Source organism: Apteryx rowi, unplaced genomic scaffold, assembly GCF_003343035.1.
Source record: "Apteryx rowi isolate R43461 unplaced genomic scaffold, aptRow1 scaffold_3, whole genome shotgun sequence".
NCBI lineage: Eukaryota > Metazoa > Chordata > Aves > Apterygiformes > Apterygidae > Apteryx > Apteryx rowi.
The window spans coordinates 4,029,508-4,049,689 of NW_020449418.1; the positions used below are offsets into that span (position 1 = coordinate 4,029,508).

The following is a 20,182-nucleotide window of genomic DNA, read 5'->3' on the forward strand; positions in this document are numbered from 1 at the left end:
TGAAGAGCTGTGTAACTGGAGAGGGAGAGGGATTCTCTACTTGAGAATGGGCTTGAATGTCAGACTTGCTAAGTATGGTAGCATCTCTCCTGTAACTTGTAACAAACTAATGACTTTATATTTTTTTCATGTTCTCCAGGGTTGAGCCCTCAGTGTGATTATCAGAAGCGCTGAGGGAGCCTGGCTTGATCAAGTTCTTTCTCTACATCTGTCTCTTCCCCTTGGCCTGCAGGTCACCTTCTAGACTCGTTTGCCCGCTCTGCCTTGTGGGACTGTGGTTTGGATTACCTGCACGGGACAGGACATGGAGTTGGCTCTTTCCTAAACGTACATGAGGGTCCTTGTGGCATTAGCTACAAAACCTTTGCAGACGAGCCCCTGGAGGCTGGCATGATTGTCTCCGATGGTATTTGTGACTCTCTTGCTATTGGGGAAGGGAGCGTGCTCTTAAGATGTGGAGGGAATAAATCTGACAGTGGTGGAACAGGAAGGTGGGATCACAAGCCCTGATCCTACTCCTCAGTTTGTCACTTTAATCGTCATTTAAGCTCTCTAGGGAAAGACCTTCTCATGTTAGGTCTCTTACCTCCCATAAGTCATCTTTGCAGTCAGGTGCTGCAGGCCCACTCCCTGCTTTGTACAGTGCAAACTGTAGCAGAGCTGTGCTGCTGACCAGCTTGGCTCTGCCATGCAGCCTCCCATTCTGCAGTGCAGGAGTTAGCTACAGTTCGAGATGGACACTAAGCTTTCAGGAGCTAATCTGGTCTTTGCTATGGGATCTTTGAGGCAGCTGTTAAATATTTACATGCCTCATTTCTCCTGCAGTGCATTAACTACCTAGTGGGGCTTGCTGAAAGACTTATTCCTTCAGGGCTGCAAAGTCCTTCCAGTGAGAAAAGCTAAACCTGGGAAAGCACCCTCTAAAGTAACTGTTTTGGGGGACCTTCTTGTCATAAAGAGATTAATTTTTTCCTAAGTTTTTTGGTAGTGTGAACACATGTACTGTCCTCTCCCTTGACTTAGAAGGAGGCTCTGTGAGCTTGAGGGCTGTCTGTCTGGTTTCTCCTCTCTTGTTGAGGACTTTTGCTGTCACCTTGCTCGGGGCTTTTGTGCAGATTAAGTAGAGTCAGAAATTTGTTTGCCTCTCCGGATGCCTGATGTCAAGATTGTTTAGCAACTTCAGTGGACTAAAACCTTGGAGAAGAAGTTTGCCCATAGGGAATAAATATTTACATGGTGTATCTGTGTGGCTTAGCTGATTATTGTCTGTTTTTGCAGAGCCTGGGTATTATGAAGATGGGTCCTTTGGGATCCGAATAGAAAATGTTGTCCTTGTGATCCCAGCTGAAACCAAGGTGAATGACTTGCTCAAGTTGCACTTTTCTCCATGTGTCAGTGGTTGTAAGACTTAAAGTACTGGAACTTGAGATGGGACCATGCTGCAGACAGTTAAATGCTACTCATGAGTGGTATTCTCCAAAACCCTGCCATGGTGAAGACTGATTCTAAGTCTCCCCKGTTAACAGAGACATTGAAGACAGTTCTACTTCTGCAGAGTTTCCGTAGGTTGAAATCTGTATGTGAGAGTTGTTTTAAAAAGTTTTCTCTCAGGATATCAAAGACCAGAATCATTTTTAATGCAGCACTGGCACATTGCTGTAGAGTATCTTCTCAAGTGGGGATTTGCTTCTCTGAGAGCCCCTAGTGGCAGTAGAACCAACACCAAAGTCAGATTTTGACATGCTAAATGCAAGTGTGGCTGGGTTATGCTTTTAGAAATGTAAAACTGGAAATGACCATATGGTCGTCAAGCCCAATCCCTTCAGGTTGTGACGTGGGAAATGGCCTTTTAAAAATGACTACTGAGGGAAATGACTATGGTTTRTATTGCCTGAAATATCCAGAAAAAAGTAATTATAAGTTGCTACCTTCTGATCTGACTGTTACAAGGGTTGTTCTTTAATGGCCTGTGACATGAAGAACTGAAGAGTAAGTGTGATCTGGCAAGGGTGGTTTCTAAGAACTAATGGCCCCTTTTGTCTTTCTGCTGCAGTATAATTTCAAAAACAGAGGGAGCCTGACTTTTGAACCATTAACCCTGGTTCCAGTCCAGACGAAAATGATTGATGTAAACTTGCTGACACAAAAAGAGGTGAGAGAAACAGTAGGTTTGCATTCCCTTCTTTTAATAAAACAGAATGAGCTGGTTCTAGTGTATGACAACCACTGACCTCTGTTCCAGTTTGTAAATTCAGAGAGCAACCCTGAGTACTCTGACTTAATTTTAAATTTGGCCCAGTTTTGGATGGGAAARTGGACTGGATGACCTCYAGAGGTCCCTCCCAATTAAATTATTCTGTGATAAAGCCTGTGGGGACCGCTGCAATGTTGTTGCTTTGGTAGTTCCTTTGATATCATATTTAATGTTCTCTCTTCTCCTCTCTTTCTACCCCTGCCTTTATTTGCTCCTGTCAGTCTATCGTGCTCTCTCCCCAGAACTTATACTAATGAATGTCCCATGTTGCTGTCACTATTTACTTGTGACCAGTCCATTCAGTCATGCCATGCTTTGCAGGACATGCGAACTGTGAGCAGACACCAATGGTGCATTTTGATCATGTTTTTTTCTAGCACACTCTTCACTTTGCCTCAACCCATCCTCCTTCTCTGAATGATGATCCTATTTGCATTTCCTTTTCTGAAGAGTACTGTGAGGAGTACCAAGATCTGCCTTAAGCTTACCTGTTTGGATCAGTAGGGCAACTTGTGTCTCAGGACTGCATTGTTCAGAGTTACAAATCTGCAAAGCTGTTTACTAGACCATTGCAAGGCAGTTATTCTGGCTTGCTGGAGGCAGATTTGCAAAGACTTAATACACTTCAGTCTCACTGAACCTTAACTCCTCTGAAAACCCAGGACTAATTGCTTCAGTTCCCACCCCATCAAATTTGCAAGTCATTTTCATAGATCAGAAGTCTGTCTCTTTGATGCAAGAGCTTATCCCAAGAGCCAAACAGCCTAATCGCAGAGAGTTTAATGGCATATGAATGTCTTTGGCTGTTCATGAGAGCCAAAGATTTTGCTGTGTCTGTGACTTGTAAGGGTACCAACTCTTCTCGTTTATACTGAATGTTGTGCCCTTCACTTTCTCTAGTGTAACTGGGTGAATGACTACCATCAGAAATGCAGGGAAGTAATTGGAGCAGAACTGGAGAGGCAAGGCCGACACGAAGCTCTTCAGTGGTTGATTCGGGAGACGGAGCCCCTCAAAGTTCAGTAGCGACATGGTCATCTCCGGTGGAACAGCAGGGCCGCATGGTGTCATAATGATCGCAGTGCCACTGGGAGAACATTCTTTGATTTAAGCTTTTGGAAATCAAGAGAGGGATTTCATTCAGTGTCTCCCCCATCCCTATGTGGAAGTAAGGAGGGTTCCTGTCTGAATGCTTTTTTGAGGGGGGGGTGTGTGGGGGGGGGAGGGAAATAGAAAACAAACAAAATAAAGAAGCATGTTGCCTTTGAAAGGGGTGTCTTATTGAAATAATGGCTCTAAGAGACAATACTGGAATATTTTATACTGTCTAATTTTTTTCACTGTGAAAACTCAGTATTTTTACATACTTGGGTTCCAGTTGCTAATATGCTACCCACACAGCAGGGCTGATCACTGAATAAAAGTTTCCAACCCTTTGTTTGCTCCATCTGCTTTCTTTTGCAGTCAGTGATGCATTGGGTTAGCCAGCCTGGAGAAAGGCATAGTAAATGCACAGGACCAGACAATTCCACCTTTGTATATGCATCCATCCAGCAAGAAATATGTATAGGACTGCCCTGTGCTTGGAGTTGGGCGGATGTTTTGAAAAGACCTCATGGGAGCAGTTGGTTCTTACTACAGGCCATGGAAGGGCTGTAGTGACACTCAGCAGAGGGTTATGCATGCACAGCACCCAGGCTAGTACTTCTGTCTCTTTGTAACTCACTGAATGCTTGTATAGCTCTTGGCAGTGCAGGAAAAGTGGGCAGTATCATGGACTTAGTTTTTCCTGGACAATTATGAAGTAAAAAAATACTGCATACAATGGGCAAAAGATCGTTGTGCAGCTTTGGTTCAAGATGAGTCTGCCCTTCGTCACCAGGGACCACGCTCTGGACTGCTAGACAGTGCACGAAGACATCTAGTGGTTAAGCAAACTACTACAAGTTAAACATGTACGGTAGAGTCTTCCACCCTTTTTCACCTGGGAAGGAGGAATCTTTGCTCCACAGTCTTGTGGTCTGCCTTTCTTCTGAAAAGTCACTGTGTGCAGGCAAATCAGAGCATTGCCCATAATGCTAAATGATGGTGTAAGAATATATTCACTAAAAGAAGTGTCCATTTTTACATTTATACTAGAAACATTTTGATCAAACTATAGGTCAGTTTTAAATCTAAAAGGAACAGTCAGGTCACAGCCACTCAGCTGCCTGATCTTTTAAAGCAATGTCCTGTACAAAAGAAAATTTTCATGATTTTTTTTTTCCCCAAGAAATTCTAAGAGGGAAATATTAATCTCTGTTAAGTGGCATGGAGTTAATATTTCCCTTGAGTTTTTGAAAGTGGAGATAGTATCATGGAGCTAAAGAGGCACGATTTGGGAAGATAAACTTTCCAGGGAATTAAGTTGCCTGGCCTTCTAGTTATATTGTCCAAGGAAATGAAAAAATAAAAGTGCAGTTGGCACTTTAAAAGTTCACTTTTGCACTCCTAGAATATATGTTTAAAAATCCAAGTGGTTTCCTGCTACCCCTTGCAAGTATTATTTTTCATCTCAACTGTGTCTATGAGAAATTAGGGTCACATATCAACTGATCCATGGTCTCTCCTGGGTATGTGCCATCTGCTAAAAAGGAACAGGGAGAAGYGCTTCTTCCAAAGATGCATATTGCCTCTCTAGGTACTGCCTGTGCTACAGGATCAAAGAACGTGTGGGGGGTTTCTAAACAGGTTGTACAGTGACAAAATGGGAATTTTTCAGCAAAATCAACTTGCATGCAGCGAAGCTGAGCGATCAGGGAGTTACCAGTTGACTGCCTGAAACCACAGAGCCTCGTCAGGCTGTGTAAGCTAACAGTTGTGTAGATTTCTAAGGCAAGAAAACAGCTACTTTCCAGGATGATCATGGAAGTTTAAGCAGACAACTCTGCCGGTCAGCGTAGGCCCACGGGGGCTGTACTGCTGACAGGTGGCTGTCCAGAGCCTATGACTGCAGGTGTTCCCAAGGATGGCGTCCTGGATGTCCTGGCAAAGTCCCAGCCTGGGTAGGTTTCTTCTCACGCAAGGACAAATGCTTCAGATTTCCAATGGAAATTAAAGCTGGCTTTTTTTTTTTCTTCCAGGTTTTTGATTTATTCCTTGAGTGACTGCTCTCTCTGGACGGGCTCTCCCTTCCCCTCTCCTGAAAGAAGGAAAAAAGGAGAAGAGGAGCAAGGAAAAGAATGAATGGTAGGCATATTTCTGTCAGGTTTGGGTTTTATTCTAAATTAAAGGTGCCATCCTCAGAAACGACCATAGAATAAACGGTTCATGTGAAAGATGTCATTTTATTTGAATGTTGGGGTTTTTTTAGATTTTTTTAAATGAAAGCTTTTTTTTTGGTGCAGGGAGGAAGAGGCATTTTCAATAGGAAAATGCTTAGTGGTCTATTTGAAAGCCGTTCAGTTTTACAGGTTTCTAACCCAGTGAGTGTCTAACACTTTCAGTTGATGCTACAAGGCAGATTTCTGCTCTTTATACAGCTAAGACATGGTTGCTGGAATAAGCACCATATGCCTCAATTTCTACCCATTGGGCCAGAACCTCAGCAGATACAAACTGTACCCAAGGTCAACGTGGCTGCCCTGATTTATGTTGCCAGAGCATTTCTCCTTTCTTGCTCTTTCTCCTGCCCAGCTCAGTTTGGTAGTGTTTGTCCTAGAAATCTCTAGCTCTGCTATTATTATGTTTGGGGGCTATAAAGTTCTTTGTTTCTCTTGGAATAAAAATGTTACAGCAGGAGACAGACCCTATTTTTCAGTGAGGAAAATCCGCATCAACTTCACCATTCAATCACGAATCGTGACGTGTGCATTGGCAATGTGCCTGTTGGTGTACAAGGTTTTTGAGACAAATAGACTATTTCTCCTTGAGTAGAAGGATTTGTATTCATTTATCACAAGCAACAAATGCTCACTCCCTCCATAACCTGGGTGATTGGTTGGCTTCTCTGTAGTCACCCTTCCTTCCTCAATCTGTGGGTATTATGTTAAGTGTGCTTGGCAGCAGTAAAATCCAGTTGTTTTTTAACTTAAATGGCTCATAACTCACCTGTAATGGAAACTCCACTATTTGTTCAAATGACTGTTAAACCCATCACTTCCCACAGCAGCTATTAGAGCAAGTTCTGATTTAACCCAGTAGGTGTTAGAAAAGCAAAAGAAAGCTTCTGAGAACACCATTGTTTAGGACCTCCTTGGCAAACTCATCAAAATCAGCTGGACGCTTAAGCTGCCGACAGTAGATTAGTGCCCTGTAACAATTGGAGGCCAGGATGCGTTGTGGAGCATGGACACTTATTCCTGTGGTTTCCTCAGGGGATAGTGATAGTTTGAATCAGGCAGTTGGAGCAGCCAGATATTAAAGCTCTCCTGGGAACCAGCTTAGAGGAAATGACGCCCTCTTTCCTTTGCAAGCAATTTATCCTCTCCCTGTTGTGTGGGGCCTGTGGAGGACTGTCATCTGGGCAGTGCATAGCTGAGGACAGTGTGGAGCAAGCCTGCATCTTGGAAGATGTTGATGAGGAGCTAAATGAGGCTACTCATCCATTCAGGCTACTGCCTAAAACATCAGTGTGTTTGCACCTGGTGCCTGGAGAGGGACTGTCTTTGACCCCAGCTCCTTTTAGCGCTCAGTGGGGGTGAATAGACTTCTGGTGCTACGGATTTTGCCATGTATTCATGCTTCCCTGTAGCAATTCACCTAATTCACAGAGTCCCAGGTCTGCTCCCTGCTCCCTTTCCTGCCTGGTGGGAAGTAATCTGCCTTGAGCTGTTCTCTTCAAACAGGGGCAGTAGGACCCCTTCCTGTGGGGCAGCAGAAGGGGAGAGATCATTTCCTTAAGTCTGCTTTTTAGGGGAGAAAGCGCAGGCCCGGGCACTTGGCTGTGGTGTCTGGAGATCAGGAGTTAAATAAGTTGCTTCATGTCACTGCCCTCAGCTTGTTTTACATGATTAGGACAAAACTCCCTATGGCTTTGGCTGTAATAAGAAAAAAAAAAAAAAAGAAACAAGAGCCTCTGGAGGGTGGAAATATGAACTGGGTTAGTGTTTAATTAAGTTGCCTATTAACAGTTGTGTAGCAGCCTGGAAGAATTTTAATGTATCAATTAAAGCAAGGAGCTATCTTCTTGGCTTTCCACCACCTCTGGGGACACTGTCAAGAATGGAAGCTTCTCAGATCAAGTGCTGTTTATTTTGCTCTTTCCAGCTTGTTAAAAATTGTTCTAAATTTGGGATGTGGCAGATGCCCACAGACATGTTTGTTTCCGTGCCGCTGTGAAGCGATGGTTGTCTGACAAAGGTTAGCATCAAAAAGAAATGGGAATGTAATACCATTCTGACCCTGTAAAAGGCCTCTGATTTCCTATAGTTTCTCTGTGTTGCTCCCTGGGAAGGAAGGGGTTTGATGGTCAAGGCTGCAGCTCCACGCTGAAGAGGTGTAGGAGGCAGAGGTATGGTGGTTTGACACACAGGACAGCCAGCCAGCATCAGCTCACAGCACGGGGGTTTGGAAGTGATGTCCTGGTGGTGGGGTATGGGGATGTGGGGTTGGAGGGAGATACGTATTGAATAAGCCTGCTAGAGGCTTCGCTAATGGACAAGTTGGTCAGTGCTATTATCTCTCTTCTGTTGGCTGTTCAGGCGAGGGCTGCAGTTAGAGGAAGCTTGATTTCATCCAATTTCAACCCCTGGTAAAATTCTTCCAGCCTGAATTGTCCCTCTGGGGAAATGGAGGCAGAGCAAACCACACTGGTCTCTGCAAATGCAGAGCAGCTCTGTTGAATGTAAAATGCTCAAACACCTGCAGAACATTAGGCAGAAGGGGCTCATGTCTGGGTTCAGTTCACTGAAAAACTGCGCACATGGCTGGGGCTGAACCAGCTCCTCAGTACTGGGCTGGGCTCTCAGTGTCCCTCTGACCCTGCAGTTCTCTCGGGGCTCATTTTGGACTAACGCTTCCTGATCTCCAGACAGACAGCCATCACTAAAAAGCTTGAAACAGTGCTCAAGAGTAGTGTCAGCTGCAAATGACAATATCCTTTGCATCCCACAGCTGACTAAGCCAAACGCAGTCTGCAGTCCAAATGTGTTTTGTCCAACCTAATGCTTTCTGGGCAGAGATGATGCAATCAGTAAATGGAATAATTTCTTTAATCAAGAGAGTGCCTCAGAGAAACCCCCAGTTAATCCCCACCCAGCAGAGATACTTTAAATTAAATAAGTGTAATAGAAAGTTATTTTATTTTATTTTATTYTATTAAGAGAACTCCCCATTAACATAGGGAACACCGTCTCAATAAGTCTGTTTTCAGATTATTATTGAGATAACCTGGAAATTCGTCAGAATCAGGCCATTTGAGACAGCAAGGTGTAAAACATGGAACAAAAGACAATTCAAGGGTTTAGAAACTGGGCATGGAAAAATGGTAACGATAGTGGTCTAAATTCATCTAACAAGACAGCGACTGGGTCAAGATGGAATCTTGTATCTCCTGATTCCAACCCAGTGCCTGATCATGAGGCAAATGTTGCTAGTGTGTGTAACTCTGGAAGTTATCCTGGCTGCAAATAGACAGGAAACATAGAGGGGCCAGCAGAGAGCAGCCAAAATCATAAGAGAGGATCAAGACAAAAACTCTTTTTAAAAAAAGTAATACATTGCTTTTGTTTTAATGGCATGAGGGCTGGTGAAGGCTGAAGGGGAGTTTTGGTGTCTCAGCCGTGAGGCTGCCCTGCGTGGCTGTGATGGGATGTGCGGTCCTCGGAGCCGCTCATTGCTGGCTCTTGCGGAACTTGGGCTCCTGGGGTACCTCACTGCCTTGCTCCCACTGGTCACCATCTGCTGAGCCATTTCCTCCCTTGGAGTGGTTTTCCCTTTGGAGACAATTTGTACACCAGGTGATATGAGAAGGRATGATGTTTGATGGCATTTGAAGAAAAAAATCGAATCAAATCCTTTGTCCATTTTTCATGTAGCTGTCAGTGACTTGCTTTGGCTCGTGGTGTCCCTGGAGCCTTTAGCCCTCAGCGACTGATGACAGTTCCCCTCCTGTGTGTGYGTTCAGCTCTGAGACCTTTCTTCCAGCAGTCACTGGGGCAGTTTATATGGACCAGCAGCTAGGTGAGCACAAAGTCCTGTCCCCTTTGAGTGCAACTGACTTGTGCTTAAAAACCAGTTTGGGACTGTGGCCCACTGGAGCCTGCTTGTCGTAAACATCTCCCAAAACGGAGTGTGAGCTGAGCGGAGAGGATCCACCATGAACCTTCGATATCTCCTCTCTTACCTCCAGCAGCAGTGGCATCAATGTACCTCAACTTTCAGCATGTGATCTCAGTGCCTTTCTTTTTAAAAAAGGACATCATGTTAAGCAACTCTGGTTGGGAGTTTCAGAAGCTGCGCTAAGTACCCTGGTCGCCATGTCCCTGCCCCCCTCGCATGGCTCTGCATGTCCTCTCTCTCCTGTACAGATGCTGCTCTCTGCTCTGTGTGTGACAGAGGAGTCGGAGAGCGTCCTTTGTTTCCATTTGCATTTGGATCACATCTTCCCATAAACACCACCATTCCTCTTGAGGTTTGAATAGAAAATGAGCTGGGGAATTTCAGACAAAGATGGCATTAGTTTAGAGCACAAAAGACTTAGGGGAGGGTTTTAAGGAGCTTGGAGCACTTGTGAGAGCATCTCTACTCATATCTGAACAGGCAGCTTGGCTAAGTGCAAAGCTGAGGAAAGTGTCTTCTTCCCCTTGTATGCTATTAATATTTAGGCCTGGTCTTCAATTATTCATTTCTTCAGGGTGTGCTTTTATCATCTCAATGCTACAAGATCAGCTTGTGCACCTTCTCTGGGCACTCAAAAACCAACTTTTCATAAATGCCCCTGTGTGTGCTACTGGGCAAGTGGGGATGGCAGCATGACAGCAGGTCCTTCTAAGGGGTCTGGGGCAGGAGGCCAAGTCTGTCCACTGCATGTCGGCAGCCTCTGTGCCTCCCAGCAGCCCCCCCTCATGGCATGATGGAAGCAATGGGGGTTTTTACAGGCAGGTGAGCAGAAAGTTTGGGCTGTTCCTGTTCTCCTTGGGGCATGTGCAGAGAGGGGCTGCCTAAAGCAGGGCAGGAACGGGTCTCTGAKGCACGAGGAGGACTAGCAGTCTTATTGCTGCCTCCAAGCAAGGCCAGGGCTTATCACGTTGGTCACATTCAGTTTTCTAACCTAGGTTGCACGATGCAGTATCTGGGTGAGATGTGCTGTCCTCTGGGCCACCTGCCCCCARCAGTGCCCAGCTCTGTCACAACTGCACAGTCTTGCAGTGCAGCACTGGCTTGTTCCCAGCGATAACAACATCTGCTGAGGCTGGATGGAGAAGGGTGTCAGTCCAGGGTGTAACCGCCTCTCCTTCCCAGTGCCAGTGCTCTGCGTGAGCTCATGCAAGGTGGAGGAGTTCAGGTAACTTTGCTCCACATCCTCTCCAACAGTTTAGAGGTGAGGAGGTGATTTCGGGCGCAATCTGATTTTTATAAGGCCAAGCACTGTGCTGTGCTGTTTCTCTCATGATTGCTCTCTTGCACTGCTACGTGAACCAGGCTATTTACCTATTAGCTGGGGATGTACTCAGTGGATTGTGCCAGTCTCACGCAATAGCAGAGGCTACAAGTGGGTCTGTCCATCTCCTGTCGTCAGAGCTACATAGGAAGGTATGGGCCTCAGGAGGGTGATGTGTTGGTGATGGCTGATAGAATAGGGATGTAGTAGTGTGGTCTGAGTGGTGGACATCCCTGTGCCTAGCTTTGTAGATCCTAAGTTCAGAGCATGCGTGGCAGGGAGACCCATGGAGCCCSCAGCAGAGATGGAGGGGAGAGTGGGTGCAGAGTAGAAGGAGCTACAGGACCAGCCAGCCACCCTGATCCTTGGTGAAGGGACCCCCCAAAAAAATATGGGGGTCATTTCTTCACTGAACAGTCATGCTGAGGGATGTGAGGAACAGAATCCTTCTCCGAGTACCAGTTAGACTGGCATCTATGCAGGGATGGATGGTCCTTCAGAAACTCATCATTAGGTAATTAGCTAATTATAAGATTTATTAGGTAAATGATGCAATTGCCTAATGTAGAAGTCAGAAGTCATATATGCATACCRTACGTTTGGTACAGATGTTTGTTCCAGCAACCCCAACGCTTGCTAGCCTCACACTGATGTGGTGGTTAAGTATTAATTCAGAGTGAAGAACAGCACTTGTTGCTTCAGCAATATTTCCTACAGGTTTTCTTAGAGGTCTCCATTCAGGGAATAGTGACTCCACCATRCTACAGTGACTGGAGGGATGGAGTGAGAGAGCTAACACACCTCTGGTGAGATTTCAGCTGCAGGTGTTTTGGCTAAGAGGACCAAATGTTATTTTGAAATAGTGGAGAGTGCAGGCTCAGAGCACATGGTCTTTTCTCTTCTTTCATGTTTCAGCTCAGGACCTCACCCAGAATCTTTGCTGTGTTYGTCACAAGTTGCCACCTTTTGTGCAAATGTGTTACATCTGACAAGGGGCTGCACAATAACAACTCCGAGAATGGGGACTTCACTAAACTCCGCTCTGCAAAGACAACACTGCTGAATTTGTTTAAATGATGCAAAGTGAATATAGGAAAATTGTTTTTTCTAGGGTCACGGTAGGGAGAATGAGAAAATCMCACAGGCATGACTCATCTTTGACCCGCATTCAAAAAGGGTGACCAGGCCACTGCGACTCTGCAGGCCTCCTCCTCTTTCTAGCCTGGCTGTCCCAGAACCCATAGTGGGCACCAGGCAAACACGGCATCTTGTGGGTGCTAATGAGATGGTCAGTGCCTGAACCAGGCAGGAAGGACCTTCACTCAGCTTACTACTTAGCCATCCCCTGGAGCTGGCTACGCCTGCTCCATGGGGCACTGCGTTTGCAAGCTGAACAGCATTGATGGAGCAAAAACCCCAGACCAGCTCCATACGCTTCCATTAACCTTGGCACAGCCAGCTCATTTGTCTGAGCTGTGGACAAATCAAAGTAAGCTATGATTAAATACTCAGAATTGACATCTGCACTATAAATACCCGACTTGTTAACAGCACGTCTTCCTGTTGAATCACAAAGCCTGACAGTCAGTTTGCTAAAATAAGGATAATCAAATTGCATATTTCTGAGCACARCTTGATCAGATCAGGATCTGAGAAGAATTCTTTTTTATTTGCCCAAATATTCTTTTTATTTAATTAACTAAAGTCAACTACAGAATTGTCATTCCATTTTTCCCTTCAGAAGCCTGCACTATTTTAAAAAGCATATGAGCACTGTACCGCAGCAATCACTGTGATTTCAGAATTGGTCAAAGCAAGAGATGGACAGGAAATCTTCATTTTCTGTCTTTTGAAAATATTTGATAGGGTAATTCTTTTCTGTCAGTTTTGAACTGGGATGAGAAGATAAGGCCATGAGAAGTTTTGCTAACCAAACACCTGTAAAAATTATTGTGCTGAAAAAAGTGACATGAATCAAAACATTTCATTTTCGTTGTTTCAGAAAATGTTGTGTAAATACTGACATTTCTAACTAAATTTAGCTGGTAGGATTAGTTTTTAAAGCAAAAAAAAGTTTTTATTTAGAAGTTGGGAATTTTCCATTTAGAAATTGTCAAACCAAGGCATTCTGACAATTTTTGAAACAGTATTAAAGTACTCTTTTGATATGAAACTGATCAAACCTTGCTCTATCCTGTGTACAGATTGAATGTCAAAGAAATGGAATGTCTCAGTTAAGAAAACAAAACCAAACTCAAAAATTTTGCTGAAAAATTCCTGACTCAGTAGTTGTACAACTCCTGAGAAACAAAAGTAGCAGCTAAGACATGTCAAACTGTGTTCATCCTACCAAACCAAGCCACTGGAGCTGCTACCCTATGTTTGCTTTCTAGTCAGTGGAGAAATCAGCAACCTCAGAAATGATTTAGCATACTTGTGATTTGAAGTGTCCTTCTTGATATCGATACTTATCAATAGGCATCAATATCTTTTGATCTTGACAGCTTTCAGTCTCCAGACTGATTTTGCTCTTGGTAGGCATCCAAGCCTATTGACATTGATCCCAGTTGATATCGAGAGGCATCGATGCCTATCAATTTCCATACCTATCAATAGGTATTGATATTGATAGGTATCGACTGTTATCAATACCTATCAATAAGCATGGATATCAGTAGGGTTGGGGGTTATTGTCTTTCTCCACTGACCTGACAAGCAGACAGGGCTTCTCTCTCAGTCATCTTGGGATCATTAAAGCTAATTGAAGTAGATAAGCCGTGTTGAAGTGACTAGCCAAGACTCAAGTGGCATTAAAACCTCTCCTCCTAGGGCAATGCTTTCCACCTTGAACCTTCACCAATCTTCCTTTGCAAGGAACGTTGTGTTATCACTTCCTAAGTAACCATATCATTTAGAAAGTTCTCAACCATTCATATTTAAAAAATGTTTCAAATACAGGTTGATTCACTCAAACTATAGTCCCATTGCCCTTAATCAGATTTTGAATACAGCTGGATTAAAAATGCTAGTGTAACTGTGGGCTGACCCAGGCTTTGGCATCCGCAAGCTGGCAACACCATATGCCAGTTCTGATTAACTAGCAAACTGCATCCCCTCTCTGCTAACGTAAGTTAGCTATGAGAATACCTGTTTCTTCTAACCTCTCATCTAGATTATGGCAAGGCAGTTTAAAAGGGCTTGCCACCTGGGGCAGAAACATCTGCTGATGTTACTGTCTTTGGGTGTTCTCACAGGGGGATGAGAACAAGGTTTCYACCTGGCAAAGCAAATAACTGGGCACTGATGCTTTTGCAGTTCCTTCCCTGAAGGCCACAGGTAATCATACCTGCACACTTTGCAGCGCATGGGGTGTTAGAGATGTCTCATAGTGTTAAGTGTTCCTCACTGCTAACTAGTCAAAGAGCATTGCTGTCCTGCTGCTGCAGAGCTGAGGTGACAGGATACAGGTGCCTGTGCTGCGTTGCTTAAAAAATAGGCCCTTTTTGGAAGTGTGCTGTTTAAAGAGGCCTTTTATTATTCATTCCACAGGCGCAGTTAGCCGTTTCTGCAACACTCCATTGTGCAGTTGCCTTGCAGCCACCAGTGAGTCAATGATGCAAATTCTTCCTGGGCAGGAAGCAATAGGTAAGACAACCTTTATTTAGGGATAACCAGCCCCTTATGAAGCCCAGGCTGAAATGTAGCACCTCCTGGAACATACTGCCTTGAATGCATTGTTAATTGTGGTACTATGGGCAACCCGACTGAGAGAGGTACCCAGCTGCCTCGTCCTTCCTCACAGTACCTTTCCTCCAAAAGCTGTAAACCCATTTTATAGTAAAGTCTCAGCATAGCCACAAGGAGGCTTAGTAGGATTCAATGCTTAATTGCTAAGTATTGATAGACACTGGTTTTTTGTGCTGCGTCTTGCTCCTGGAGCACTRATTGTGATTTCTTATCGACTTCAGATTCTGAGAGTGACCCAAGCTGAGAGTGAAGGAGATGCCAATAGTCAAGGAGGTGCTGTGGGCCCCAGCCAAGAGGTGAGGAGAGGGGCACTGAACAGAAATTGTAACTGTCAGTAAATGCTTGCAACCAGAAATTAATGTTGATTTTAACTGTCAACTCTCAATAAAAATAAACCTTGGATCCTACCAGGCCTAATTATAAAGTCACACGGACCTTGCATTAATCATTGCCTAAATGCACGGCACTCTCCGCTTCTGTCTCAGAGAGGACAGACTGATGCCTGTCCAGCTCACTGAGCATGATGTGGATTGAAAGATGGAGATTACGTGAATCCAGCACTCTAGCAAGGGATGTTGGCACTGTCAAAGTGTGGGCTGGCCCCAGGAAACAGCCTTGCCCTGGGAGTAAGCTCACTCATCGGTTTGGCCCTGTCCTGGGATGGAAGATGGGCTCCAAGACAGGGCTCACCCTCCTCTGCCTGTACTCTTACTCCTGAGCTGTGTTAGCCATGTTAAGAAGAGCTGGCACATCTGTCTTCTCCCTTGCCAAAAGACAGACTTTTTCCTTCCTGCCCTGGAGCTCCACAAAGCCCTATGCGCACCCCCTCAGTCCTTGGCTCTTCAAATGCCAGCTCCAGTCCTGCAGAATCATGCTAGCTTTCTTTTCTGGTTTGAGGGTTTTTTTTTTTCTTCTTTTAATATATTTTCTGGGCCTTCCAAGTTCTGCAAGGCTTATTCTGAGCTCCAAGCAGCATGTGGAGACAGCTAGGAGCAGATTTTCTCCCAGGGCACAAGGACTCTAGAGATGGGCCTTGTGAGCCTGAAGGTACAAAGTTATCACGCCACAGGTATGATCATGTGCTGTTGCGCATGTGTGAGTCCACAACTGATCTGGGTAAGTGGGAAAGGTCTCCAAAACAGCAGGGAGCTTTTCTGTAAGGGCAGAAGGCAGGGCTAGGAGCAGAGGAGGCTCTTTAGGAGAAGGCGTTCTGGCTGTATTTATTCCCACCATCGGAGAGGAAAGCCTGTCTGACAGATCTCAAAGGGAAGGTAGCTTTAAATTATATCAGATATTAGGCAGCTTGTTCTTCTAAAATTGCCTTTTTTTTCCACAAGAATTTGTTTTGATGATGAAATGACAATACTCTGTGTATGTGTTGTTAGTCACTTGATCACAGGTCAGATAGTCTTCATAAATCTGCGRCCCAGTTAGACCTAGAGCAGGAGAAGAGGATGGGATCCCAAGTTAAGGTTAAAGAATTGTAAGAATCCAGAAAAAATCAAGATGCTGAATCAAGAAAAGGCACTCACTGGCACCAGAAAAGTAGCAGAAACAAAACTGACCTGATAGGTAATAACCCTGAACTAGAGCACATTCCCGTTACCCTTTAAAGAACAAGGCAAGTGACCTTTAGGCTGCTAAGATCAAGCAGTTAAAACTGCATTTCATAATCATAGGGTTTTTAATACAAGTCAGCCCGCCATTAATACCAGTCTGTTTGGCATTAAAAATTGTACTGCAGATGCATGATTTTGCCAGTTTTGAAACATCCATAAATGCAGTTTTAATCTGCTGTAGAGCTAGAAATAGTTGCTGCAAGGATGTTATTGCTTTGCATTCGGTGTATTTATTGACATGAAAAAGTCAACAAGAATTAATTAAAAGTGATTAATTCAGGCCAGAAACATGCAAATGCAAATGCTGGATGGAAGCACAAAATCCATGTATTGCAAAACCATAGTTTGGTTCCTTGGTTTCTGACAAATGATAACAAAAAAAGAGCAAGTGGGGAAAATCCTTGATTCATCACCTCACAGCAAAATATTTTGTGCACGAAGAGGGACAGCACAGCTCCTTTACGGCATCCATTTTGAAGCAAAAGTGCTGGTAGGAACCAGAGGATCCAGGATGGGTTTTGGGCTGGGTGACAGAAACCTGGTGAGGAGGGAGACCTACAGGTGACAGCGGACAGGCGTGTTGGACATGAGATACAGACCAGGCAAATCAGAGTGATTTGGAGACTTCATGCGCAAGAGATCTGAAACAAATCCTACCCAAAGAGAATGCAGGGGAGCTCCTCGTACTAGCAAGACAGCATAATCTATCCCTGCTCTGTGCATTGCTCATTGGATAAGACTCTCAGCTATCCATGACATTTTCACACCACTTGACAATGTGAAAGCACTTTTAAAAAAGAGAAAACAGTCTGGGGAGAATAGAATTTTTACAGAGGCCTCCTCATTTGTTGGAAAACAGTTAAAAGGACCTACATGAGCTTTGCTCTGGTGAACGGGGCAGGGACCAGACACAAGCCCAGCACAACTTGCTCTTCAGTTAGCTTCTGCCTCCCAGGCTCAGAAGGACTTTTGGGAAGATGACATTCAAAAACAACCATAAGGCTTCTTCATCTTACTGGGAAGCCCCCACAACACTGCAAGAAAGGAGACACTGTAGTGATTAGTACCCTGCTTTTGAGAACCAAACATCAGCTTATTCTGTAATATGTCCCAGCTGGGAAAGAAACTAGACCACTAAGATCATTAAGAGTATACAAAGAAATGAATGAAAAAATGACTCTGAGATGTATCACATTTTATCCAGTTACTGGTATAAACCCCCCAAGTCTATAATATTAAATCAGAGCATCAAAGAGACAACTTATGCTAATTTAATTACAGGCAGCATCCTGGTACTCATGGATAATGAGCAGAATTAATACTGTGCACCACTCACTAATTTTGCCTGCAGTGGGTGTGCTCAGGCTGGGATGTCCTGATGCGCCCGTGGATCTATTTGCTTTTCAGGCCAAGAGTATCCCCCCATGCTCAACCAAAACTAGGCAGGGCCAAATTTCATGCTTTTCAGTCACAAACCTGGCATGCTCTGTGTATAAATGCCATCACTGGCACAACCTGGGAACCAATTTGTCCATCTGTGTTAGAGAATTAGGAGTCCTTGGCTGCCTTTGCTTCCAGCGCGGGGAGGAAGGGAGAAGTTTCTCAAACATCATTATAAGCAAGACTGGATGAAGTTTTAATGTGAAGAAAGTAAAACAGGAATAAATTGCAGCACAGAGAACATTCTTCATGATCTTTTTCCAGGCAGAGAAAGCACTAAGTACCAGCACACAGAACAGGCAACTCAAGGCTTTCTCTAAGACTACAGTAATGCCTTCTGCTGATAAGTAATAGGAAGAGCAAGACTTTTGCTGGATGATGCATGCCAGTTATTGCTATTAGGCTAAAAAAGGCAYATGGAGTATGTGAGCCCCTTTGCAAAGAAAACTGATTGTATGCAGAGATGTCTGCATTCTGCAGGCAGGTTGAGGCACCTGGTCACGAGGCCAGCTGTGCCCATTAGCTATTAATATTCTGAAAATAATTATCATGGAGTAAATGCATCCAGTCCCATACGCGGTGTCAGGGCTGAGCCCTTAGTGAGTCCAGATGTCAGGGACACCACTGATGATTTTCAGACAGGATCTTTCTGGAATATCAGTGCTAAAACACAGACAGATCCATTCACGTGGTTAGTGTAAGAGTATATTAGTATAACTCCATGAAGTTTGCTGAGCCACTGGGTTACAAAACAACACCTTGCTGCTTCTTAGTAATTCTGACAGAAAGCTAGCAGACTGCTCTCTAAAAGGATGTAACTGAAAAAATCTGAATTCTGCAAACAGGAGGACTAAGAGGGGGATTTTTGTTCCTCCCTGAAAGCTGAGATTCTCAGATGATCAACATGAACCTTTACAGAAACTACCTACTTAAGAGAGCTGGAAAATGAAGCACCCAAACTGGGTATGAAATGGGCAATAGACAGGATGTAGATCTTCACTTACTTTTGCTTTGTACTAAAAGGAATGAATGAAGCACGTTAGTAACTTACTCACCTCAGCAGTGTGTAGTTTCCAGGGGTTGGAAGGACTACTCTCACCCCTTGAAATTTCTCCCTGGCTACTAGGTATTCTTTCATCATCACACTCTAAAGTGAACACACCCTACATTTGCCTCTACAACTGTACTGCAGAACATGACTTGGGGATGGCCTGAATAGGAAGGTCTCATAGATTGCTTTTTTTAAAGGCCCTTCAGGGAAAAAAGTAGACATGACCCTCTGCTAAATTACACCTGCTTTGAAGTAGTGCATTGCTACTGCAGTTGACAGCATCACACCTGGTTAAATGAGTGTGAAGGGAGCACTGTGACCAGCATCACATTATTTTCTATTTAGCAGAGCTCCTATGTTCTCCCCTGAGCACAGGGGTCCTAGAAATACCTCCTTGTATCTGAACAGCTTCCCCAAGGTTTGGCAATTTGTTAAAGACAGTGAGTCAGCCATATCTTGAATCTAGTGGTTTGGAGCACTTGAAATGTAAATTGTGGCTGGATTTCAGTTTCTAAGGGACATTTCATTATCTGGGAATACATCAGTGGGAACATGCTGTAGGTGATTTGTGAGAAAGGTATTTAAAGCCCATTGATTGGGTAMTAGTTGCTGAACTGCAGTGATCAGAAAATCACTTTTGCTCTGTCCTCTGTCTACTATACTAAGATGATGCATTCTTTCCCTGCTCTGCCTTTTCTCTCCAAAATGCTACCTGTGTTGGAGCTGGGATATGAGACTGAATACCTGCTATCCATACCAACATGGGAACTCTAGATTCACATCCTTTCCTTGAACCTGGGAAGGAGTAGTAATTCATAAAACCTCTGGCTCTCCTGAAAAAAAGGTTATCTGTCAGGCTTAAAAATCTGAGTGCAGCAAGTGCCTTATTTTGCCTCTAGGATGTGATCTGCTGACCCAGTGCATCAAGGTGGAGGACAGGGAGTGAGGCCAAGGTGCTGCATTGCAACCTGCAGCGCAGGCTCCCCTGACGGGGACCTGGAGCTGAAGGAGCCTGATTTTAAGCATCCAGCCTGGTGTGATGCTGCCTGACCCAATGGGCCATGTACTGCCATGGGACCAGATCCAGCTCTRCCACTGACATAAAGCAGGATATTCCTGGGATCCGGCTTGCCGCTGTGACTGAAGTGCAAATGCAGCCTGGGAAAGGTATGAAGCCTGGCTGGAGGGCTGGAGAGCATCCAGTGGGGCAGAGGGCTGGCAAAAACATGCTAGGGCTATGAGCTGGAGGGCACAACTGCCGGCAGTTCTCGGAGCAAGGAACAGCACTGAGAAACCCGCTTGGGATGGACCCACGATGAAACCTTGTGTTCAGCCCTGCTGCTGGAGAGCAGAAGGGTACCGCTGACCAGCCTAACCGCATGCATCCTCTGCTTCGTGAATAGCACCAGAGCAAAGTGCCTGCAAGAAAACAGAGTTATATTAGGGTTTTGCTGTAATCTGTATACTTTAATCGGCTACTCCTCTGTCCT

At 44.6% G+C, this 20,182-nt stretch overlaps 1 protein-coding gene across 6 annotated transcripts in view; it reads left to right on the forward strand.

Moving 5' to 3' along the window:
- The window catches only part of XPNPEP1 (X-prolyl aminopeptidase 1), a 47,773-nt gene extending 27,970 nt beyond the window's left edge, over nucleotides 1-19,803 (forward strand). For 4 of the 6 annotated variants that reach the window (XM_026069848.1, XM_026069847.1, XM_026069849.1 and 1 more), the window contains 4 exons: nucleotides 233-406; nucleotides 1,279-1,355; nucleotides 2,054-2,152; nucleotides 3,155-3,680. In XM_026069848.1, coding sequence (XP_025925633.1) covers nucleotides 233-406; nucleotides 1,279-1,355; nucleotides 2,054-2,152; nucleotides 3,155-3,280 — 476 coding nt within the window. In that variant the 3' untranslated portion in view covers nucleotides 3,281-3,680. Of the gene's footprint in view, nucleotides 1-232; nucleotides 407-1,278; nucleotides 1,356-2,053; nucleotides 2,153-3,154; nucleotides 3,681-5,376; nucleotides 5,483-14,384; nucleotides 14,481-14,803; nucleotides 14,925-19,591 lie in introns of those variants that run through there. The other 2 variants (XR_003254192.1, XR_003254191.1) reach the window with 2 other exon arrangements.
- Nucleotides 19,804-20,182: the final 379 nt, after the last annotated feature.